This window comes from Saccoglossus kowalevskii, chromosome 7 (genome assembly GCF_978046115.1).
Source record: "Saccoglossus kowalevskii chromosome 7, keSacKowa6.1, whole genome shotgun sequence".
NCBI lineage: Eukaryota > Metazoa > Hemichordata > Enteropneusta > Harrimaniidae > Saccoglossus > Saccoglossus kowalevskii.
The window spans coordinates 17,433,235-17,448,483 of record NC_140647.1 but is presented as its reverse complement, the minus strand read 5'-3'; the positions used below and the strand labels follow the sequence as shown (position 1 = coordinate 17,448,483).

At 36.1% G+C, this 15,249-nt stretch overlaps 1 protein-coding gene across 1 annotated transcript; it reads left to right on the top strand.

Annotated features, from left to right (window-relative positions):
- Nucleotides 1–1,759: 1,759 nt before the first annotated feature.
- On the top strand, nt 1,760–14,477 carry LOC100376932 (26S proteasome regulatory subunit 6A-B). Its single transcript, XM_002737189.4, has 12 exons — nt 1,760–1,861; nt 4,743–4,823; nt 5,353–5,478; nt 7,266–7,373; nt 7,979–8,088; nt 10,878–10,968; nt 11,316–11,388; nt 11,559–11,629; nt 11,811–12,056; nt 12,499–12,644; nt 13,321–13,402; nt 14,074–14,477. Exons 1-12 carry the CDS (start codon nt 1,817–1,819, stop codon nt 14,182–14,184), a joined length of 1,290 nt encoding a protein of 429 aa, XP_002737235.1. The 5' UTR covers nt 1,760–1,816; the 3' UTR covers nt 14,185–14,477.
- The last annotated feature ends 772 nt before the right edge of the window (nt 14,478–15,249 follow it).

Here is a 15,249-nt window from a genome sequence, read left to right as displayed (position 1 = left end):
CAACCCACTTCAATTCACACACTGTACTAACTGAGTAAATATTCGCATCCAACAAACGGCCCTATGTAGGGCCACAACACTTCCTTCTGAGAAAGACTACCGTTAGATTACTGTTTGCAAATATTTGTAAATAAGTTTACCAGTCTTAATACTTGACAGCAGCTGCTTGAACGCGATACACGTTACACCATCTCCGAATAAATGCTGGCCTATTTATAACAACTTTTATGATCGGCTGTTGTTCAGCCACTCAGCTCATCACCAGCCAATCAAAGCAGGCATAACGTCACGATATTACCTCACTGAGTCAAGTGTTTTAAACAATGATAATTATTTTAATTATTAATGTTTGTTTTAATATTTACTAGTCTGCGTTCATAATTGTATTCTTTTCCAAAATTTAGGGAGTTCGACTGAACCCCTCGAACCCCCCCCCCCCCCAATACGGGCCTGGATGGTATGTACGCATGGAAGTGGGGGTGATTGCACATCGGGTGGTATGTATACCTAATAAAATTGTAAATTGGTCGGTATGTACACCAGATTATGGGGTGATTGGTCATTGAGTTACGGGCATCGAGATACGAAATCGAGTTGTGAAAACATCGAGTTAAAAAAAAATTACCACGCCTATATTGTCAAAACCACTCCCACTTTTGTGAACATACGTGCAACATAAACCAAACAAGGAATATATAATGCGCGTAACTCAAAGTTCAGTTAGTTGTTAATTCAAGGTTCCGAATATATGGGCGTGGTCATTTTTGTAACTCAATATTTTCGTAAATAGAACAATTCAGCATCTCAATATAATGTGATATTCATTTTCTAGTTGGTATTTGTCACATAACTCATAAAGTGCTCTACAAATCTATGTTGCAGGTGACTGTTAACTGTCCATTAATGTTCGAGTTACTAAATGTGGACATTCAACACTAACAAATATATATATTGTCCGTAACTCGAAGTTCCGTTAACTCTTATTCTAACATCGAGTTATAATTTGGGCGTGGTGTCCCAAGAGTGGGCATGGTTTCTAAAATATGGGCGTGGTCATTTGTGTAACTCGGTGTTCACATCTCGATGTCCGTAACTCGAACAATTCAGCATCTCTATGTTTAAAGGGCGGCGGTCGTCGTGCCGCGTCCTGTTCGATGTGGGACTCATAGCGACGTATACAACGCGTGTAAAATACATTGTTTATTTACATGAAATTCGAACACGCGCTGCGCGACGACTTCCGCGCTTTAAGACGTTCGTCTCGAAGTTATTTTTTATAGAGGAACATCTATTATCAGCAATGCCATGCAAATTACGTACAAAGTGGCAATGCCGTGCAAATTAAGTACAAAGTGGCAATGCCGTGCAAATTAAGTACAAAGTGGCAATGTTTTGGTTTGGATGTTTATCGCATGACCGGAACAAGATATCACAATTTACATGTTATCTTATTTCGTCGATGTGAACGAATAATAAATACATTCTTCATACATGTATTTTCCAAATATTTCGTAAATGTGATGATGGATCGGGAGTAAACTCTCCATCCCCCAAGTGTTAGCAATGTCAGATATATAATGTCGAGTTGGACTGAAAACAAATGCTTACGGCAGTTATTAAATGGCCCACCCAAATATTTGTTTTGTTTATTTCCCGATTTCCTCAGCAGGCTTCCCCTTGTTATAAATGGTTTACCCCACGCTTGTGCCAAATAAGAATAAGCTTCTGCGCTTGCGCTATTCAAAATGTTCAGGAAATACGCCCTCACAGTTCCTCATTGGAGGAAATACAATTTCACAACAAACACTTTTCCAAGATGGCGCAGACTTTGGAAGACAAGGCGATTTGGGAAGACGGGGAGGTAATTGTCTAAAACTTTTTAAGGGACATAAATAATGTTGATATTCATAAATGAATTGGTTTGATTTTATTTATTCACTTCCGTCTCTTCTGGTATTTGCTGACCAAAAATTTATACATTTGTTATTGGTTCGAAGAATCCCTTAGTCATTCCACGATGATGGATCCTGAATCCATTCAAAACACCAAATCAACAGTAGTTTATAAATAAACTGGTCCGAGCTATGCATGTTTATTCATGTCATATCAAGAAGAAGAATTAATTTTTTCGTCCTTTCAAGGCACTAAACCTGAATTTTATGTCAGGTACATTGATGATGGCTTTGGTGCTATGTCTGGCAATCGGGATGAGTTATTACAGTTCATTGACTTTGTGAAGAACTTTAATCCCGCCATACAATACACACATGAGATATCAGAAATAACACTACCATTTCTCGATATTTCTACTAAGGTAGATGGTGATCGCATTTCTACATCTATCTACACTAAACCTACTGATTCACATTGTTATTTACAGTTAGCCCTGAGTACAGTCCTGTAGGTTGGCCTCCTTCCGTTGATCATTCGGCCCCCACAGTCCTGAGAAGTTGCATAGACCGAGGATTCGACACCCGCCTACAAATTTATGGCGGAGAACCGTTCTGCAGTTTTCATGATTGTAACCAGCTAAAACATCTATCGACTAATCTAGCGATCACAAATACCTTTTTTGTGGCCGAAAAATGAACCTACAGCACTGGAACGTTGGCGAAAGCAAGTTTTACGCAACGAAACAACGTTTTGTTTATGAATGCGTCAAGAACAAGATGGCGGCGTATATTTTCGGTTGACGTTGGAAAATGTCGATTTGATCGACCCTAGTGGGAAATCTTATGTAATTTTGCTTCCAGTTAAGGTATTTAGAATAGTTAGACGTATCGACCTGCTTATTTTTTAACTGCAAAGCTGAATGCCTCTTAAATCGCCCGATACACTCTTTCACAATAGTGTCGAATCCCCGGTCTATGCGACTTCTCAGGACTGTGGGGGCCGAATGATCAACGGAAGGAGGCCAACCTACAGGACTGTACTCAGGGCTAATTTACAGTATGAATCATCACATCCTACTAGAATGAAGGACTCCATACCTTACTCGCAGTTACTCCGGGTACGTCGTATTTGCAGCGATGATACTGATTTCCGTAACCAGGCGAGGATTTTATGTGATTATTTCAGAAAACGGGGTTATCCTCGTAATGTCACTGGGAAAGCATTGGCCAAGGTTGTGTCAATGTCAAGAACTGATTGTATTGGTTCTACGGTTTCCCGTGACAATCAGGATCGTGTAATTTTGGCACTTACGTACCATCCTTTAAATGTCAGGATTAAAAACATTATGTACAAACATTTTCACATTTTACAGACCAGTGAGGAGACAAGTTCTACGTTTCCACTAATGCCTACTACTGCCTGGCGCCGTGACACTAATTTAAGGGGGTTATTGGTGCATACGGGTGAAACGGGAGACCCTGAGAAATATGGTTCTGTCCCGTGTAATCGTCCTAGGTGTAATACTTGTCCTTTTATTACAGACACTAATCGTATATTTGGTCCCAAGGGAGATGTTGAGGTCAAATATCCGTTCAGTTGTATCACTATGAATGTTGTATATTGCATTTCATGTATTAGATGCGGGAAACTTTATATTGGTTCTACAGTTCGTCGACTGGGTGATCGGTTTGCTGAGCATCTACGGCAAACTAGACAGAAAAATCGTTATTATCCGGTTTCACTTCATTTTAATTCTAGTGGACATAATATTACAGATATGTCTATTTCTGGTGTATGTGTTGTCAATGGCAACGAAAATCAGCTCAGGCGTGTCGAGGAGGAAACTATATTCCGCCTTGGTACTAAAGAACCCCGTGGTATTAACAAACAGTTCAACTCATTTGTTGAGCTCACTACCTAAGGCGCGTTATTTGTTCTATTGTGGAATTTGTTGTGATTCTAACTTATAGTTCATGCGCGTTCTTACGTTCCTATGTTCTACCTGTACGTTATCACACTTGCTTCTATGCTATCGATAAAGAGCCATTGCTCGAAACGTCTAGCTATTTTTAATAGTTATTTAGGACTACGATTACCAAATATTATCTTCGATAAATCAACAGTAGCATGTTGTCATACACATAGTAGATAGTACGTTCTGAATTATATGAGACTGCCAATTCTGTTTCAATTAAACTAAGTCTAAATCATATAGTTAGTAGACATTTGAATTCCATGCAAAGCAACTTCTCAGCAAAATGTTCAAGCAGCTATTTTTCTGTTCTTCTAATTTATAATTCTATTGTCTCGAGCATTACGCAGAGTTCATGGAAGTTTTATCTGCTATTATAAACCGCATTAACATAAACACTGATATTGTCAACTAACTGTGGTGTGCGTTAATTCGTGACTCAGGGGTCGTATTTTAACCTTGGTGCTGTGAAAATATCACTTGTCGAAAACATTTGGAAATAAAATTTATTGTTTTGAAGCATCTCTGTACATTGCCATATACTTTAAAATACTTTATTTTTAGCTGAAATTAATTTTTGGGGGTTTTGTATGGAATTTATTTTTGAATGTAAAACATAAAAAAAAAGGTAAATTTGCTGGATTTTATTTTCACTGAATCATTCCTTCAGCGAAAATAGTGAAAGTTAATCCCAAGCGAAAATAAAGTATTTTACAGTAGTAAACTAATCAGCCTTCAGGAATTATTGTGCTCTTCATGCAATAAACAACATATTTTTCCAAAAATAATTATTTTTTGTCCGGTCACATCACATACATATGGTCTATTCAGGTTATGTACTCCCAGCTAATTCTGTACATAATATTTTTGTTTATAGGAATCTGTTGGTGAGGAGGTATTGCGCATGTCAACAGATGAAATAATTCAAAGAACCCGACTCTTAGACAATGAAATCAAGGTATGTTAGCGAGGTATATGTTCTATGTACATCCTATACAACCTATGATTGTACCCTCTATGTATTTATTTAGCTCAGTCTTACTTGGATTAACAAAAACTGAAACAAAATAGGAATTATTACAGTTGAGTCAAAGCACATATACAAGGCAGAATTTGATAAGTTGAAAAAAAACTTGTTGACAAACAAACTGATCTCCCATTGGTCTTACTGTTAGGTGTTATGGTTGAGTAGCCAATCAGGTACAATATTGTAAATCGCTTTGCTTTGACTCAACCATTGCAGCTTGTTGGTCTAAAAAATCAACTATTCATTGCATCTTAGACCTGAGATATCATGTACTTTTTCAGTTTATACTGTAAAATATGTATTAGAACCCACATCTCTCTAATAAAAGTTGAACCCATTCTTTTGAAATAATTGAAACCCAAAAATTCATGATTTTTCATAATTGTAGAAGCTCTGTTGCATTATCACTGCTTTAATACAAATTTTATAGTATATGTTAACATGCTACTCCATCCATCAGATAATGAAGAGTGAAACCATGCGTATATCGCATGAGTTACAAGCACAGAAGGAGAAAATAAAAGAGAATACAGAAAAAATCAAAGTCAATAAAACTTTACCTTATTTGGTATCCAATGTGATTGAGGTAAGATATAATTTTTTCAATTATTGAATGCAGTATTTGTCATGTGTGAATACATTTCATTGTTAACGTAGACAGTATTTGATTCTTTGTCTATGATAATAATAATATAGTAAAATGTGCTTGATTAGTATTTGTATCTTTGTATGTATGATAATATTAATATAGTAGAATGTGCTTGATTAGTATATATTTATTGTATTTTGATGTGTGTGTGTGGAGCCTGTAAATGGGACTTGTGGCGTAAGTCTTTCCAAATAAATCAATCAATCAAGTGTTGTAATTTAAGAGTCCAGGCATCCTAGAGACAAGGTACCGGTAGTTAACTTCAACTGTCTTTCTTCCTACCCCGAATCAAATGAGAGCCTGCAATATTTGGTGCTTATCCTATATGTTATTATATGGCTGGCCTGAGTTCTATGCAAACTGAGAAATCATGACTCTGAAAAAAATTTAAATTTAATTTAATTTTTAATTTAAATGACAGTTAATCCAGCATACCTCGAAGCATGCACTCATACAACAAATGGTAATGTCTTAAGGTAGCGGGACTATTATTTGCATACTTGTTTTCATCTTCTAATTGTGACTAAATGACTACAAATAGACCCAGGAAAGTATATATTTTTAGAATCGCCAGACTTCAAGCTTTTCAAAGATGTGTTTGTCATGCTCGTATCTGCATTCGCATTCTATGACGCGTTACTCAATCAAAGGTGAAAAATTACTTTTTCTGTAAAAAAAATAATTACGCATTTATGCTGGTGATAAGAAGTATTTTTTTCACTTTTCCTAGTTGTTCAATAATCTGGTAAATTGAATGTGTCTGGTCAGTTTTATTCAAGCAACGCGTTTTAAAAAATAGTGTGCTGAATTTCAATTACTGTTTTAGTCGCATTGCCCCCTACTCAAACCACAACTCGTTGGTAAATAATCGATGAAATAGTTTGTCTGGACACATTCAAGTTCCTCTCACTGTCACCTTAAAGCTGTGAAAATTTTGTGGTAATCCGATGACAATAAGTATACGTTATTTTTTGTTAAAGACCTTGTATTTTGAAAAACATAAACTCCTAGAAAACGTCAATGAAGTAACAGCAAAGATTTTCAAGCTTGTTTATCGACACAATCAATTTGTTTTCCCATTAAGGTCTGTTTTAACATGTGTAGGGGCATCCAAATGTGTAAGGCTATTGGAAACCAAAAAATAAAGGAATGGGATAGCTATAATAAAATCGGCAGATGAAAACACCAAAATCAATGATTTTTTTCAGTGGCTGTGTGACCTTGTGTCTGACACATTCATATGCAAATGACTAATCTGTGAAACAAACAGAGGCGGAGACAAACCACTCAAATGTTTGGAAACACTCATTGTGTGTCAGATAGCTACTGATAACACATCCTTACATTGCTTTGTCTTGAGTTTATCTTTGAAACTTATAGGCACACAGATTAAACCTGTGTTGTTGATTTTGGAAAACACTACTGTTGCTGTCATACTGTCGCTGTCATGCTCCCCTTCAGAAAATCTACATTTTAACCAACTTACATGACATTCTATGTTATGTTGACTTTATCAGATGAAAGTTTATAGTGCATTTCATCAATTAATAAATAAATGTGAAAATCGTAATTTTCAACACAAATAATAGTCTCGCTACCTTAATGATATATGCTGCCTATAATGATTTGTTTGTCTTTTGACTGAAGCTCAAAGTCTTATTTTCCATAGTGAGGGAAAACATTTATGTCTCAGACCAATTTTGTGATTTTTGTTGTTGCCATAGCTACTTGATGTTGATCCAGAAGACCAAGCTGAAGAAGATGGCGCTAATGTAGACTTAGATTCACAAAGAAAAGGGAAATGTGCTGTTATAAAGACATCCACTAGACAAGTAAGTATGTCATGTTATATCTTGTAGCTGTGAGGATTCAGTATCCCAATTCAACTTATTAATACAAACATACACACCTTTATACCACTTGCATTCAGGATAGCCTTTATATTCACACAAGTAATTACATTTTGCTCTGAACATTGTAACCAGTAATATGGTGCACATATCAGTTGTTCTTTATATATACATTTATATATTTTGAATCTGTAACATGTTCTAAATCTATTCAAAAGCTTAGCAAGGGAAATACAAACCCACTTTTAAATGGAATGCTGAAACAGCATTTGAACACACTGAAAAGCACAAATTCAGACAATCAGATATGTCTCATAATAGTTTCCAATAAAACTTATTTGTTTTGATGTTGTTGATATCATTGTCATTGTGGTTATGTTAACTCAATGACCATTCTCAATTTGCTTTATACATGTATTTGAATGTGCACAAAACTAATGCACTGATTTGATTTTGACATATAATTAAAATATGTTGTTAGTTGTATTCCAATATTACGCTACAATCTGTCTTACACTGTGAAACTACTAAATTATCTTATTATTAACAGCCATCTAATATTATGTGTTGCATCTTTATTTTAACAGACCTATTTTCTGCCTGTTATTGGTCTTGTGGATGCTGAACAGTTAAAACCTGGTGATCTGGTTGGTGTAAATAAAGATTCATATTTAATCTTAGAAACTCTTCCCCAAGAGTAAGTTTGATAAATTATTATTCTGTATTTTATAGATACACATCACTAGTTACAGTGACCCCTCGGTAAGTGTCGATTTTGGTTAAGTCACGGGTAGTTGGATGGCTTTCAAAAATTCTATTGTGTTTTGCCAGAAGTTTTGAAGTAAAAGAACTAATGTTTTGTCACATTGTGTATTCAATTGGCCGTTAAAGGGCTAAGGGAGACAACTTACACTGGCTGTCAATTACTGAGATACAAAGTTTGACAGCGGCCTGACTCGAAGTGTTGACAGGATATGCAATCATGACTTTACATACTTCTCAGCTGGTCCTCTTTCATATAGCTCTGTAAAACTTCCTGCAATGAGTTGAATCCATGCGGACATGAATGCTGTGATTTCAATAAAGAAAACATACTACTGTGGAATATTTTATTTTCGCGGTATTTTATTTTCGCGATTTCAAGATACCCGACATTTTTGCGGGATTTTATTTTCGCGGAGTTGAATAGAGAATTCGCGGGATTAACTTCCGGGATCAACACTTGCCCAGTTGGGCAGGAAATGCTCCAGATTTTGATTAGTAAATGCAGAAGCTACTTAATGTTTGAATGAAAAATAAACACACCTTCCTAGGTCTAGACTTCGATACAAAAGTCAGTACCTGTTTTAATAATAGAACACATTAACGCCAAAGAACAAAGGTTTTTACCTTTAAAAACCAGTGATTTTCATCAAGTTTGTCAGTTTAATTTACGTTCGAGTACTGTATACACCATGTCTCTGTTAACGAACTGGTTAAAGCAAGTTAATCCACCGTCATCTCCGGGTCTCGGTCTTCCTGACCCACGTGCAGAAGTATCCCTCGTCGAGGCTAAAGCCATCGAAGCTGCTAACACCGCTGTTGAACAAAGTGTTTCTGTGTCCCGCAAACGAAAACGTGGTGACTACAATTTTTATTCTGATGAAGTTCGGGCAAAAATTGGACGATCGGCTCTCGAAAATGGTGTCATGAAGACCGTTCGAAAGTTTAGCAAAGATCTTGGAAAAAATGTTTCTGAGAGTAGCGTCAGAAGCATGAGAGATTCTTATGTAAGGAAACAAAAACAAGATTCGAGTTCAATTGTCACAGCTTTACCGAAGGGTCAACGGGGTCAACCACTTCTCATCAGCCGTGAGCTCGATATCAAGGCGCAGCAGTGGATTCGTAAAGTGCGTGTAAGTGGTGGGGTAATAAATACAAGAATTGTTATGGCTGCAACACAAGGAATAGTGCAAAAAGTCGATAGAAAACTTCAACAGTATGGGGGAACAGTAAACATTAGTAAATCCTGGGCGAAGTCACTTCTGAAGCGGATGAATTTTGTAAAGAGAAAAGGCACGAAAGGGGTAAAGAAACTTCCAAGTGATTTTGACGATATCAAATTTGCGTTCCTCGATTTAAGAATGTGGTGTCTGAACATGATATCCCGAATGAGTTGATCGTTAATTGGGATCAGACCGGTGTTAGTTTGGTTCCTGGCGGAGAATGGACTTTGGAAGAACGAGGAAGTCAGCAAGTTACAGTGAATGGCATTGACGACAAGCGGCAAATCACCGTACTGTTGGCGATCAGTAAAGCAGGACATTTACTGCCACCTCAACTCATCTATGCTGGGAAAACTGAACGTTGTCGCCCAAAAGTAAATTTTCCCGAGTCTTGGGATATCACACAAACCACTTCTCACTGGAGTAATGAAGATTCCATGATTCGGTATGCAGAGAAAGTAATTGTGCCGTACTTCAAAAATCAACGCACTCTACTTGGCCTCCAAGAAAATCAACGAGCTCTGTGTTTGTTCGATGTTTACAGAGCCCACCGATCTAAAGAGATGCATGAAATACTGCAAAGAAATCATAAACATGTGGTATATATTCCAGCGTGTTGCACCGATCGACTACAGCCATTAGATTTGGCAGTCAACAAAGAATTCAAAGACGAATTAAAGAACTGTTTCCAGTCTTGGTATGCAGACAAAGTTACCGAGTCACTCGACAACAGTGTAGACGTTACAGGTATTGACGTTAACCAGGTAGATCTCAGTACATCGCTGATGAAACCATTGCATGCTAAATGATTGATTAAATGTCATGAAATTTTATCCAGTCGTCATGACATAGTCGTCAGTGGATTTACACAGGCGGGACTTGTTTAAGAAAATCGTGTAAAATACTAGTATTGGCTATGAATATTTGCCCTACATCGGAACTGAACGAACTTTTGAAATTGTGAATTAATATTGCCATTTTTTTATTGTACTAGTATTTGTATGTATAAATATTTATGTAAAGGAAATAAAACTTAATTTTGTCATTTAATAACTTGTGTACTGTTTTAGAGAGTGTGTAGAAAAGTAGCGTGTTATTCACTAAGATCCAATATGGCGGCAAGCTGGCCTCATTAATTATTCATGAGATGCTAAAACAACACTTCGCGGTGTTTTTATTTTCGCGCTAATTTCCCTACCGCGAAATAAGCAGAAATAAAATCCCCGCGAAAATAAAGTATTCCACAGTATAAAAAACCCATGTATGTAGATGTTTTTTTTATCCATTTTCAATGCATAAATGCCCCTTTCGCGAGACCCCTTGATAAATCACGTTTTTTGCTTTGTGTATTTGACACGATATGCATATTCAATTAATTATTCACAGCCAATGTTGGTATACTAATGCTTGTTATTTTACAATTGATAACTAAAAGCATAGTAATAATGACTTGCTCTAAATCATGAGCTGCAATAATTATTTTTCTCGTATTATTTTCTAGATTTGATTCTCGAGTTAAAGCCATGGAAGTTGATGAACGACCAACAGAACAATACAGCGATATTGGTGGTTTAGATAAACAAATTCAGGAGGTAGGCTGGATAATACAGATTTATTTATTGCATTTATTTATATAATGAGTTTTAATATCATAAGTTTACCTTGATAAATAAACATCCCCCGACACACACCTAAGACACAACCATATTTTATTCCTTCCTTAGTTAATTTTTATTTTTTATTTAATAGGGCATAGTGAAATGCCGAAGTACAGCCATTTGAATATTCAATCTTCCCAGTTGCTTCATAGAGATCAAGTATTCTTTATAAAATATGAAAAACATTGGTATTCTAATACTTCTTGCCTGCTCATCCTATATTTTCAGATTTACATTCATTTAAATCTATTGATTTATTATAAATTTATTGTACATTATAGCTTGTAGAGGCTGTTGTATTACCAATGACTCACAAAGACAGATTTGAAAACCTTGGAATTCAGCCACCAAAAGGTAATCACATTACTTTGTAACTAATTAATATTCACTATTTGTCAGTAGTTCTATCAGGGTTTTGAGTGAGAGATAATACACATTGTGTGGGAAAACTAAAATTACCAATCTAACACAAGTTTGAATTGATGCCCAAGGAATTAAATGTATCGTACCTTGTCTATTTCTAGGAGTGTTGCTGTACGGAGCACCAGGAACGGGTAAGACACTGATGGCCAGAGCATGTGCTGCACAGACCAAAGTAAGCAATGTCACTTTAATCCATATCTTACCAAGTCATCTTATTTGATCTGTTGATTGAAAGAACACATTTATAAACTGTGACCTGTTTTTGGAAAATGTTCATACATATTTAACAACCACTTGTGGTCTGCTGTATAAATCCAATATAATATTAAATCGTTCAAACTATCCTATTTCAGTCCACATTTTTAAAGTTAGCTGGTCCACAGTTAGTACAGATGTTCATTGGTGATGGTGCTAAGCTGGTGAGAGATGCCTTTGCTCTTGCCAAAGAAAAGCTACCTGCCATTATATTTATTGATGAATTAGATGCTATTGGAACAAAACGATTTGACAGTGAAAAAGCTGGTGACAGAGAAGTACAAAGAACTATGTTGGAATTACTCAACCAATTAGATGGATTCTCTTCTAATGAGTCAATTAAGGTACGTAAAGTGTGATTTTTGCATTAATAAAAGTGAGCATGCTGTTTAATCACAATCAAACTCCAGTGTTTGAAAGTACTGCCCGCCTGGCACAGGTAGCTATTTAGTCTGGCTGGGGAAAACTCAAATCAGTAGCCCTGTGGTCAGATGGATTTGAGAAAATAAAAACAAAAATCACAAAATGTCTGAGGATGTAGGATTGTTGTCAAAATTATGTACCTAGAGGTCTGATGCAGCTGTTTTGACACATGCATTGCAGCAATATCACATCATGCGTGATTTCAGTGAACTCTCACACTATGTAAATGCAAAGAAACCTCCAGCCTCAACACGCACATGTCAATATCATTGTTTTTTCTGAAGTTGGAGACTATGGTTTACTTCCTGAATGTTATCAAAATATAAATAAATACGTAAAAAAATTAATGTTTTTTCTACCTAGGTGATAGCTGCGACTAACAGGGTAGACATATTAGATCCTGCTTTACTAAGATCAGGGCGACTTGACAGAAAAATTGAATTTCCAGTGCCCAATGAAGAAGCTAGAGCTAGAATTATGCAAATCCATTCAAGGAAAATGAATGTTAGGTGAGAATTGTATGCATAAATGTACTCAAATTTAAATGTATTTAAAGCGAGAGCGGGTTGTCACCTGTGCACGCGTGGGAATTGAGTCCTAAGCGACAGTAACACACGCAAAAAACGCAAAGGATCATGGGTAGACACTTGTTTGTAAACAATGACACGCTGTGGCCATCTGACGCATGCCCAGGTGACGACTCCCTCGCTTTAACAATGTGGTGTTTGCACTGCTCTGAATGCCCAAACCATACTACACAAAGTCAACAGTTTAATTTGTTTCTGGCAATGTGTGTGGGGTATTATGACAAGCATCTTTATTTTCCCTGCTAATGAAGACTTTCTACTCTATTCTCTGGAAATAAAAAATCTACAGTCCTCTCACAAACCCAAAATGCTGGGTCACTCAAGTTGGCAGGGAACAAGCCATATTTATAGATATGTATTTCAAGGAACTGTTTTTGTCTATTGAATTAATTGCTGCAGTATCAATGCCTTCTCTTCTAGGTTAAGTGGCGTTCTCAGATGAACCAGTCCTATGCTATAACAATAAACACTAACACTTAATTTACTGGGAGTTATAATCATATGTAGATGGTAATTGTGGTGTTCAAACAGACCTTGTATTATTGATTTCCAGACTGGAATAGATTATAGTTTTGTTTAAATAATAATTTATTTCCAGTGCTGATGTCAACTTTGAAGAACTTGCTCGATGTACTGATGATTTTAACGGTGCCATGTGTAAAGCTGTTTGTGTTGAAGCTGTAAGTATCTTCCCGATACCTTGATATGATTTCAAATAGGGAGCCCTGTTATCTGTGATAGTATATGCTGCTAACACGCTTGTCATACAGGAATTTCTTGACATTTTGCTAATTAAAAATCAGCAGAAAAGCCAAAGGTACATGTACCCAACTTAGTTTTTATTTTGAATTATATTGGTTTTGACCAACGTTTATATTTCAAAATTGGGGTAACCATTTAGAATGTGAGCCACCCAGAATGAGAGATAGATTCTGTAGTGGATTTCCAGTCGACATTGATGTCCTAGTGCTGGAAATTCCATTTCCTGGCAAGTAAATGTAGCTGTCATGTACTGATTAAAATAAATTTCAGTATGGGTTGATCAGTTATATTGTCAATATTACCAATGTATGACCACCATTTGTGTAACAATATCAAACTAGTAAGCAAAATGAGTTTGGTCAATTTTGATACACTTGTCGTCATATTATTAGAGACATCTTGGATCTCTGAGAGACAATGACCAAGGATGTGAATTCAACTTGTGAAAAACTGGCATACTAAGGTCTGTGGTAAATCCCCCTCCTGTTGCATCACACACTCAGAAACATAGCAAATAGGAAAATTAAAACTCAGTATGAATCAGTCAGTCAGTCAGTTAATTGATTGAAATTTATTTTTTGCTTGACAGGGTATGATTGCATTACGTCGTGGAGCCAGTGAACTTACACATGAAGACTATATGGACGGCATATTGGAAGTACAGGCCAAGAAAAAATCCAATCTTAATTATTACGCTTAATTGTAATTATTATGAAAACAATTACTATACCAGTGATAATTGCCAGCTTTCTATATTTTATTCTCTAAACTGGGTGTAGTTGTCTTCTTATATTGTCAAATCTATCAGACATGTGATATTGAGTACTTAGTTATTGTGTTAACATCTGGCATGTCAACAGCTTTGTGGCAACATCATAGCATACTACCTATATGTATCTATTTTCACTTATCTGTACATTGTTGGAAATTGCTGTACTTTTCTGTAATAAGAGTATTGGAATAAAAGCACTTCGGGGTTCAACTGTTTCATAACTGTTTTTACTTTGATATTGTATTGCCACTATTTTGATTGGAGTTGTGCGTTTATCCGTTGTTATCACACCTTTATAAATATGGGGGCTGAGGTTTGGTCTTTCCCCTGACCGAGTACATGACCTCTCCTAGTGAACTTGGCAGTGCATGAATATCGAGGCACTCAGTAAATGTAGGCAAAGTATTCCGAAATAACACTGCCTGCTAATACTAAGTAAGAATCACACCCACACAACTGAATTGACTCTGATTGCACTCTGAAATTTATTTGTACAATGGCATTTTTGTTAGATCCCAAACCTATTCACATGAATTGTTGTTCAAACGTACTGTAAAATACTTTAATTCAGTGAAAGTATAATCCAGCAAATGTACATTTTTCCCCTATATTTACACTCAACTAAAAAAAAAATCAGTGAAATTGAATTTTTACAGTAATTCAGTCTGCCTGAATACAGTACATACTGTGGAATACTTTATTTTCGCTGGAATTAATTTTCGCTCAAAAGGCTTTTTGAGTGTTTTGTATGGAATTTATTTTCACTGATTTTTGATGAATTTAATGTGAAATATAGGAAAAAAAGTATATTCGCTGGATTTTATTTTCACGGAATCATCCCTTCAGCGAAAATAGCGAAAATAAATTCCAAGCGAAAATAAAGTATTCTACAGTACTTTCTACATACCGGTACTAACTTTTTACCCATGGGTATGTGGTACCACAAAAGTAACTTTGGTTTGGTGAATAAACTTGTTACAGCTGTTCTGAGAA